At 39.6% G+C, this 11,129-nt stretch overlaps 1 protein-coding gene across 1 annotated transcript in view; it reads right to left on the reverse strand.

The window, feature by feature from the left end:
• The window catches only part of PIK3C2G (phosphatidylinositol-4-phosphate 3-kinase catalytic subunit type 2 gamma), a 189,114-nt gene that overhangs the window by 140,309 nt on the left and 37,676 nt on the right, over positions 1-11,129 (reverse strand). Inside the window, exon 10 of the mRNA XM_083859117.1 lies at positions 6,494-6,527. Coding sequence (XP_083715243.1) covers positions 6,494-6,527 — 34 coding nt within the window. The remainder of the gene's footprint in view (positions 1-6,493; positions 6,528-11,129) is intronic.

Genomic DNA, 11,129 nt, shown 5'->3' on the forward strand with positions numbered 1-11,129 from the left:
AAATTTACCTGTACCAGACAAGGAAATGATTAAGATGCAAGATGCCTATCACTACAACCCAGCTGCCCTGTCCATTGACCATGTGTGCACAAAAATGATTTTCATGGTTTACCTGAGTCACAAAACTGATGCCAGGTATGTAAAAACCAGACAAGCAGACAAAACCAAATAAATTCCCTCAATTTGCTGTGACATCACCAGAGGGATGAAGGCAGCAACGGAACAACTGGGGGACAATCAGTTCAGCTGCCAGTCAAGGGAGTCAAAGGACCTTCAGCATTATTTATCTCATTATTAGGACATACAGAATGAAGATATTTTCAGGAACAGAGTTCCTCAGGTTTAAGCAAATGCCCAAGTATGGTCTGGTCTGCAGGTCCAGGATTTTTTTTTTCAAGATTAATTTTCTTCTTGCTCGCTCTCAGTTATAAAACAGTCTATGGTTTCTGTGCCAGAATCAACCCTTTTGCAATCCCCATTCTTTAGTCATTAGGACCAGTAGCAATTAACTGAATTAGAAGGAAACATCTTGGGTAGTCTGTAAACATCCATTACTCACAAAACTTGCTCAGCATTTTCTCACTGTATTTTAATGAGCTGCTGAATGGGATATGGCAGGCTGCATTGATATCATCCATTTATGAAGCCAGGGAACTTTTACTGCTTTTTATGCCTTTTAATAAATCTCAGCTGAGAAAGGACTGGGGCACTGATTTTCAAAGCACAGGCTGTGGACTTCCTACAGCAGATTCATAGTTTCAGCTACATCACAACCTGTTTTCTAGAAAGGTGTCCCAGGCATAGGCAGGACGTGAGAGACAATGGATGGACCACATTGCAAAGTGAACTCTGACCAAGATTAATAATCTCACAACCCAAACCTCGAGATTTACTTCTGGTGTGAAATTATTTGCCAGCACCTTCTCACTGAAGGTGAGGAGAAATCTTACTTGCAGAAATGAGATGAGAACAAGAGAAGTGAACTTTAACCACAGCTGCCAGATATGCTTATGTCTGACGGGTCCTTGTGCAGGAAGTCTGAAGGAATAAATTCTACCTATAGTGAGAAGCAGAGCAATCCTCACAATCCTGGAAGTGTTAATGAATACACCTGCAGGTACCTTCAAGATTTAGTAAGGAATATAGTAGCTTATTCCTTACAGAAACCCACTTAATTTTTCTTCTCAGTCTAGTATTACAATTCACATATTATTTTATTGCCAGATCTTCCAATAGAGCAGGGACTTCGCTGTTACTGCAGCAGCAGATGATGTCAGTTCAATATATGTTAAACATTCTGACCTGCATAGGTTTTCTCCAGGTAAAACATGGCAAAAATCTGGTTGAACAGAATTTGGAATGAAGCCTTATGACACTTTTGACAGATTAAAAATAATTTTGAGAAATGGAGCTTGATTTTCTTTCTTTCCAGCTTATTTTCAGAGAGCAAAAAGAAAGAGCAAGATACTGAATACAGTTTAGGACACAGATACACAAAATGCCAAACCCAAAATTACAGAAAAAAACCCACTTGACCTTTAGCTAAAGTGCTAAGCAGCATTAATTAGATCACTTTTGCAATAATAAAGAGGCAAAACATGAAAAAGCTGTAATGCATATACTGACCAAATGCATTTTCCAAGCACCAATATTTACTGGATTTTTTTTTCTCCTACTAGCTGAAGAATCCTATGGATTATCCTTGAAAGCAACTTAAAAATCTCCTGCTGTCCTGGTATCAAAAATGTCTCTGCTCCTGTATGATTTATAATGCCTTGATAACTTCTGCCTACTTTTTTTCTGAAGAACTGGGAGCTGTAGTTATTTAAAAACTGTTCTTGATTAAAAAGCCTCTAGCTATAGGGACAATATATCAGGATGCAACACAGCAACAACTTAGAGGTGAGGAGCTGTGCTCTGGTTTGGAAACAATGCAGGGGACACATAGAAAAATAAAATTAAATCAGTAAAAATCCCTGAAGACTTTTCCGTATTGTGGAACAAAATGTTTTTCCTAAACCAAAAAATGTAATGGGTTTGTGCTAAGCAAAGAAGAAAGTAGATGTTTGAGGTCCAATAGAAAACCTAACACAAAAAAAAAAAAAAACCAAAAACAAAACCAAAACCAAAAAACACCTCTTTTCTCTCTTTAAATAATAAATTAAAATAAAGCCTTTCTGTTGTGAATGCTTTTATTATCAGGTCTAGAAATAAGTATCAAATCCCAAGCACAGCCAGAGAAGCTTTACAGTCTTAAATGTAATGATGACTACATTACATGTATTGTAGGCATTACATTTCTGCATTGGCTCTAAAAGATAATGACTCCAGTAATTCAGTTGGAAAAGACTCTTGATTCAATATCATCAGTTCCTGGTGCATACCAGACCTTCTGGATGGGTCCCAGAGAACTACTGATCAAATTCTGAAAGCTGCTTATTATTGTCTGATCTGGTGAAATCCCTGCCTGAAGTAACAAGGCTGTAGGCACAGAATAAACATTCATTCATCAGCTTTTGAGAACCACACACATACTCAGGTCTGTCCCAGCCTGCAGCCTTTTCATACTCACTGCAGCACAATCCGCTGCTAAATCTCTATTAACATGAGTAATCTTTATTTTCTGTGAACACTTGATGCTGTTGAAAGGCCCTAACATCTAGGAATGCCTGCAGTTCCTCCCATTTAACAAGAAATAAAGAAAATATTTTGAGCTCTAAAACTTGAATATAATCTTCTAGGGACTTCATAGAGAGGAAGAAGAACGTGGTCCAGACTTAGGCATTATGTGGATAAGTATTGCTTTATTCACAGCAGTGGCATAAATTGTTCTACAGAGATAACACTGTTGATAGAGGCAGTTATTGGAATACTAAATCAAGTCCAGATATTTTGAATATAGTCTTTAACTTGCTTAGTCCATGGTGAATGACTAATAATAACCTCTGAAAATCTGTTATTAAAGAAGTTTCTAAACGATTCCTTAAGTAAGGCTTTAATTTTAATAATATCCTTTATCTTTTTCTCTTTTGTGGTAGAGAGAAGCTATAATGGAGAAAAACAAAACTCTTTTATGATATTCAGGGTAATAATCATCTCTTGGGGAAAAAAGGGGGAAAGGAAACGGAAATCATTAGTTGGAGTAAATGCTGCCCTTGCTGTTAAAATTTGATCCTGTTTTCTTCAAGATAAACATGAATACATACGAGAGACAGAAGGGAACAGTACAAATGGGAAATCCAGTCTGTATCTTGCTCAGCTGTCAATTCTGACTTCATCTGCAAACATGCTGCTTGAGGAAGAAAAGCACATGAATTTTAGCTTCCCAGAGATCTGGAAAGATTTAACAACACTGAGCTAAGGCTATGATTTTCCTTTAATTTTGGGTCCCAGGCTTGCAGATTTTTGCATGCCTGCAATCCTAGACAGCTAAGCACAACAAGGTGTAAAAAAGGGTGGGAAGCAAATGTGGTGGAAAAGGAAACACAAAGCTGAATTTTGCTGGAGCTTACAATTCACCACTTATTTTGCTTTTACTTTGAGCTTCAGCAGGTGAAAATATCATCTGGAGTCCTCTCCAGGTTGGTGTCCCTATATCAGAGGACGAGAGGCCCCATGGCTTTATCATGAAGGTGAGCACTGAGAAGACAGGGACTAAGGAAAACTTGCCATGCCCAAGAGAGATGTAGTATGGATTTCCCCACTGATGGGAGTTCAGACCTAGGTTCCTGCAGATCAGTTTTCATCATTGCACTCACACTTGGCTTTCCTCAGACATGTTCTTAACACCAACTTTGACATGCTAGCTAATGTCCTGGGTTGTAGTGTAGGATGTACACAAAGTATTTATTCTATCACCATCCTCATGAACTGTTGAAACCAAGTGGGGCAGTGCTCTAGTGTTGGGCTGTCTTCTGCTAATGGCCCATTAACACCTGGCCCATGAGTCACAGGTAACTCCCTCCAGGGGTTATCTCTGTTTAATGGGCCATCAAGGACCCACTTCACACCTCATCATCCCATTGTGAGATGCTCTGCCCAGGGGGAGGAGCCAAGCATTCTCACCTGGATATAATCTGGGATTTGGGACAGGACAAGCAGCCCTTACCCACTGGATTCCCAGAGGAGCAGAGCTACCAGACCTTTCTACAGGATCACTGCTTCAGGAAGAGCACCTCATCTGGACTGCTTCCACCATCCTGCTCAGGTTGTATTCTGACTCTGTCAGTGGTCCTTTGTGATAATTGCATTCATTTTATTTTTACCTTTTTACCTTTCTTCTTATTAAATTGTATCTCTGACTTGGAGCCTCTCATTCGTTTTGCTTTCAAACCACGACAGCTAATTAGCCTAACTTTAAATATTTTGCTGGCTTTCAGTCTATTTAGTTTATTTATTAGCTGCAGATGTAAGGCATATAGCATGGTAAAACATACATGAAATGTGCATCACTGCATGCAAAAGGACAATTTGAAATTTGGTTACCTTGGACAAATTTGAATTCAGGCTTCTCCCCAGAATGAGTAATGGCCTGGCTAGTTCTGACTTGCTATCAGCAAATTGCAGTTTCTAATAATACACTGCCAAAAGGATTCTGCAATTGTTATGAAATTAGGGTGTTCCAAAACCAAACTGAGAAATCTTCACAGTTGAAGATTTCCTGGCATAAATAAATAGGTGCAGAGACGTAGGGAGTAAACACTGATTCCTTCACTGTTACTCAATAAATGAGATTTTCCTTGAGAGAGCTGTAGATTCGATGAAGTTCAATCCTCTAATCTGAGGAGTGTTTTAAATCCATTCCAATTCCATTTTCTGAACAGTGTGTGGAGGAAGATGTTTCTAAGTTAGATGTTTATAAGTAGCTATTGATTGTTTTTAACATGAGAAATTAGCTGCCATTAAGGGTGTTAAAACAACTAATGGGGAAAAGGAATATATCCAAGAAAGAAGAGTCCTGCAAACTGAATTTACCTTCTTCTCCCTCCTGCACCTGCATATCCTCTCCCTGCTCTCCTGTCCCTCTAGCTGCTTAGCTTTTCCTGGCAGCTTACAGACTGAACTGCTGTTTCCTTTCTCTGCTGTTAATGAAGTTAAAAAATGCTGAAACAAGCCTGGCGTTTGGAAACCTGTATTTGAACCAGCTGTGTGTTTGAAAGACTACTGAAATCACTGCAGTTGAACCACCTTTTCTGCCTCTCTGAGCACAGTGCAACCAAGAGAAGCAAACAGAGAAAAGAGAGGAAAAGAGCATCTCAGAGGCCATTTTTCCCTCAAGCAAAATGAGAAGAGACACAGCCCACTCCAGTGCTCAGTCTGAAGGCCCTTTGATGGTTTCCATGAAACATCCCCAGCTGCACTGGGGCAGCCACAGAGGGGTAGAGCAGCACCTGACATGGCAGGAGCCCCAGTGTGGCTGTTCCTTCCTGGAATCCAAGCCATGACAGAGGAGACTCCTGCTCATCCCTTGCTCTGAGGTGCTAACAGGGCTGTAATAAAGCACCCCACACCTGAACAGGTGTTTCTGTATAGGGAAAGATTTAAGACTCACTTCAAGGCCTTTTAAGGGAAGATCACTAGAAGTTTCTTTGCTCTCCTAGCAATAATAGGTCCTGTTCCTTACCTGTTCCTTAAAAAAGTAGCTATTCTCTGTTGGGCTATTTGACAAAAAACCCATCTAAATAGTTCAATACTTAAAGGAGAACATGAGGCTTCTCAGTGCATCCTCAAGGTGTTGTAGCAGGTGTGTGGGACCTCTCCCTACACTGTGGTCAGCTTTGTTCTTTTATTTTTGCATTGTTTTCTTCTTTTATTAAAACCTTTTTGCTTTTTGAAGACATACTTGACCATGCCATCTCACTAGTTATTTAAACCATTTTCTGTGAGGTGCTGGACAACCCTCAGAGGTATTGAACCCTCCCAGAGATAATTCCACCTGGCTCTTTGAGAAATTCAATAGGGCACCTCTGAGCCAGTGAGAATTTTAAAAGCCAGGGTCTATAATTTTGTCCATTACTGTTAATTAACAGTACCCTTCATATGACAGTCTATCATTAGACAAGACTAATGATAATGTACACAGCAAAAGATCACAAAGAACTAAAGCTCACAGGGGGAGGAATTAAAGTTATTAGAGTCAGATGGAAAAGTCACACAGAAATATAATTTTTCAGGCTTCCGTGAAGTTCATTATTTTCCCTTTTCTCCACATGGAAAGTTGTGATTAAACAAAACTACCACCCGTATTCAGTTCTTTCATGCTGCCATTCAGTCTCCATTTTTGAGTCTCCAGATTATTTTGTGGAAATGCTGTTTTATTTACACCTTTAGATCACTTCAATTTCGACTTATCATAATTACCTTATAATGCACCTTAACATGTAAACATCTGCAATATGCCCACTTGAACAGTTAAGTAAAACAAACAAACAGCAAAACGTGTGTTTTCTGATGATACATCTTGAATTAAGATACTTTAAAAATAGCACTCTACCTTTGCCTGGCGTTTCCACGCTTTGAAGATAATTCTATAAAGACAAAACCAGAGAGGAAAAAAAGGAATCAGTCACTTCAGAAAAGACTGGGTAGAAGTTATAACGGTTGTAGTAATAGCATTCTTGGAAAATACAGTGAAAAGGGGGAAGGATTTTATGTTATTATGTTATGAGGACACAAGACATGACTAGGATTCAGAGCACCAGGACTTGCTTCTTCTACCACCTCAGACAAGCCACTTAAGACCTGATTTCTGGCAGTATTTGGGCATGTCAGGGTACAAAGAAGGGTACAAAGAAGCACTTACCAACCTTTGCAGTGATGCAACAGAGATAAGGATTCCTTCTCCATCCTTCTGTAAGCCTTACACAATCAGACGCGAAGCCCGTGAGGGCAGAGTCTTGACATCTTTTCAAAGGTGAGGAGCAGCAAGTCTCCACTCAAGGGCCCTCCACTACACTTATTCCTGTGCCAGATCAGTGGAAATATCTCTGCTCTTCAAAGGCCTTTGAGCAGAGACCTGACCATTCTCTCTAAAAGAGAATATTAATTGAGGGGAGACCTCAATGTGCTCTCCAGTTTTCTCATGAGGGAAAGTGACAGGCACTGGCGTCTTCTCTTTGGTCATCAGTGACAGGACCCAGGGGAATGACACGGAGCTGTGTCAGGGGAGGTTAAGTGGGTATCAGGAAAAGTTTTTTCACCCAGAGGGTGGTTGGGCACCAGGGAAATGGTCACAGCCCCAAGCCCAGCAGAGTTCTGGAAGCATTGAGATGACACTTTAAGGCACGTGATGTGACCTTGGGGTGTCCTGTGCAGGGACAGGAGTAGGACTTGCATGACCCTTGTGGATGCCTTTCAGCTCAGCATTCTCTGTGATTATATGAGTCTATGATCTGACTTGCATCTACCAAAGCAACACAAAAATAAGCAGCAAACCTTGACCAGAGAGACTGGAAAGTTAATTCTGCACTTCAGTATTGCCTGTGGCTTGCACTGTGTGAACACACATCCCTGTAAGGTTTTCTGCCCTTTAAAGTCATTAATCCCTTTGCAGTGGGCTGAGAATGCTTCGTGTTAGTACATATGTATTCAGCATGATGCTTTTTAAAAATTACAATGCATGCAGAGGTGGCAGAAGAAATACAATGCTGGATGTGCATTCTCCCTCTGGCACCCAGCTTGGAGCTGCCAGCATTTGTCTGGTGAAGATGAACAGAAGCAGTCAGATGCTCACTTGAGGGGAGAAAAGCAGCATCCAGGCTGAAAATTATGTTTTCACAATCTTCATAATGCAGCGAGACAAATGGGAATAGAGACCTTTGTTCAATTCCCTCAAATTTTGGAAAGTAAACAACCTTTTGGCACAGTACTTATAATTTCAACATAGTATAACATGCTTAATATATAGTGGATTAGTGCCTATTCTGGCAGGATTTGATCTCCTAGGATTTTTTTGTGAGCTGCTGTAAGAAAGGAATGGGGAAAAAAAAGAGGAGAAATGAAAAACATTAATTGTGCATCAGGCTCAGATCCTCCCCTGAATGGATTGTAAAATCCCAGGGTTAGGTTGGTTGGAGACTGAAATAATCACATTTACAAAGAGATGCAATCAGTTAAGAAGAAACCAGCCCTGGTGCCAATTGCTTTCATAATCTCTTAACCACGGTACAGGAATGCACAGTACTGGCAGTGAGGAGGCAGTGAGGAGGTAATAAGTACAATTTAATTAAAGACAGAAGATTGAAAGTAAGTTTCTTTGTTTTGTTTTGCATTTTTTTAAACTAGAATTAAATAGAAGCACATTAGTTTTGTTTTTTTTCCAAGCAGGCACACACACATGTACATATAGGTATAAACAAACATATACTGACAACCTTTGTAATTTGCATTGGAAGAAGTAAGCAGTGGTTTCCCTGAGGCTTTATGTGCACTTGTGCCAAATAGACATGTTAAAAAAAAATTCCACACAAAACCACACTGTATATTGCACTAAAGCATCAGGAAACCAAGTGAAAAAGCAGTTAGAATGTTTTTCTGGCACTTCTTCCTTAGCTGATGTGTAATGCTGCAGTGCTTGAGATATAACACGTAGACACAAAAACGGCACTTAATTTGTTGGGTAGTTTACCTGCTCATCTGAAAAGAAGCCTCTCTTCCTCCTAACTAAATATTTTGGCACTTCACTGATGAACATAATAGAAACAATTCAAGAAATGTGGCAAAATACAGTAATGTTGCAGCCTTTAATAATTCTTTCAGTACCCAAAATACACATTAAAAATGACCCTACAATTTAATATGAGTTAAAATCAAAAAGCGGTTTGGGGGAGTTGGTACTCCATCAAATGACTACATGTGTTGCTACAGACAGGCAAGCTGGTCAATTGTCTTTGTATAAATATTGACAAATAAGAGATGCAATCTGATTTGTTACATTTATATACTATTCTACGTGTGAGGTAGTTTCATATAAGGTGTAATGACTATTTTCCCAAAATGGGACAGTGCTCAAGTTACAAAACATGCAGGAATATATTTTACTGCTTTTATGACATTTATAGTTCAGCTGCTGAAAAAGATGAAGCTCTTTATGGAATCAAAGTCAAATCTTTTCTCGATTGCTGAGGTCTATAGACTGTCCTAGCAGCTATTTCTCAAAGGAGTAAAAAGGTAAAAAGCCAGCAGCAGCAACAGCATTTGCTAGTGCAGAAATAGTTGGGCTTTTTTTTTTTTTCTTCTCCACTTGTTTGAAGTCAGTTGTTAGTGAGGTCTGCTTTAGCACAGAGGGAGTCAGAGGGACAGGGGTGTCAGGCAAGGTCACAGGCAGCTTTTACAGGAAGGCTTCAAGGGACAGACAACCAGCTCAGCTAACCAAGCCTGAAAGGCAGAGTTAAGAGAACAAAACCTCCATAACTTAAAAACCTCAAAGCACGAGTGACAATCTAGTCAGTAGTTTTCAAGAGATAAGTGAAGCAGCTCCTTATTGAATATTAGGAGAGAAAAATATTTAGGACTCTTCAATCAGGACACAATAACATTGAGAAGGGGCTACTCAGGAACACTATCATCTTGCTCATTACAGATGAGCAAACAGCATCATTATCATCACCACTTATCAGCTGTGGCCTCTGGAGATCACAGCCAGGACCAGCACTCTGCTGTGCTGGAGACTGCACACATAGATAAGGACAGGTGCTCCTTGCTCTAATCTAAACAGGTGAAACAGAAAAAGGGAAGTGTACTGCTCCCTCCATGAGAGGAAGAACATGGAAATTATTTTTGGAGAACCTGTAAATACTGGAAACAGTCTATATAGTGGAGCTGGAAATTTTGATATGCTGGAGAGTGAGCAGTGGAAAACAGGGAACATTTGGAGCAGAGAGTTTTTACTTTGTTTCTTCCTACAACAAGATAGATCAACTCATAATTTAATTATTTGCTTATTAATAGCCACTTCATCTGAAAATTAAAATCAATATTTGCATGACTATGACTCTGAAGACAAGCAGACGAAACGTGAACATCCACAAAAACCCTAAGACTTTAGGCCTGTAAAAGATGGCCTGTACTCTTTGGGTTTTAACCCATTATGTAATTCTGGATGGCACGTGGGGTTTTCTGACTTAGCATGAGCCACACCAATAGGAACTGATTTGTCTCTTTGACCAGTGCACCTATTCCCGGCTCAAATTCAGAGAGGATGGGGCTGCAAATGGACCAAACGATATATAAGCCAGTTATAAGAGGTAGTTTACACATTGGGTTCACAGGGCTGACCTGAATACTAAAAGAAAGAGTTTTTCTTACCTCAAAAAAAAAGTTTTTAAAAAATTAGTCCTGATAGATTTCTTCTGCTCTAATTCCTTTCTAAAACCAAGTTCTGTTACTTTCCTCTTTATCTTTTGACTGGACCCAGTTCTTTGTCTACCTCTTAAGAAAGATTCTGGATTGACAAAAGACTTGTCTCAAGGACAAGACATAGATCATCCTGACTCCTCTTAAGAGAGTCTGGAGGTTAACCAAAAAGCAAATCACATGAATCCCTTGTTGCTTCCTTTATCTCTTTCTCTACAGTATTTGCCCTCTCATATCCAAGACTTTTCTTAAATGGATATTCTTGTTTCTATTTGATTCCACATCATGCCAGATAAAACGTGTGCCAACACAGACTCATTAATGCAGAAATTTACCCCCAGTAAATATTCCTCTAATTCTAATAAGTCAATTCTAATAATTGATGCCAAAGCAGACATTAAAATATTTAGGATAATATAGAAGCAAGATTTGAAATGGGAAGCAAGAGAATACTATAAGGGAAGGAAGAGAAAGCCACTTAAGGGAATCAGCTGGTCAGGTCTGAGCAACAAACCAAAAACCCTAGAGCTATCTTGGTTCTTCTAGTCTTTGGTGTTCTTACATGTATCAAGCCAGGGGTAAAAAACCAAAAACCCCCCAAAACCAAAAAACCGCAACTGCTCCCTCCAAAAAACCCAAAACACCCAAAAAAACCAACTAACCAAACAACCAAAAGCCCCCCACAAAAAGCCCCCAAAAAATCCCCCAAAGCCAAAACCAAAAAAACCAAACCAAACAAACCCCACCAACAATAAAGAGAAAGGATAAAAGCTTTG

The sequence above is a fragment of the Zosterops lateralis genome, assembly GCF_965231275.1.
Source record: "Zosterops lateralis genome assembly, chromosome: 4".
NCBI lineage: Eukaryota > Metazoa > Chordata > Aves > Passeriformes > Zosteropidae > Zosterops > Zosterops lateralis.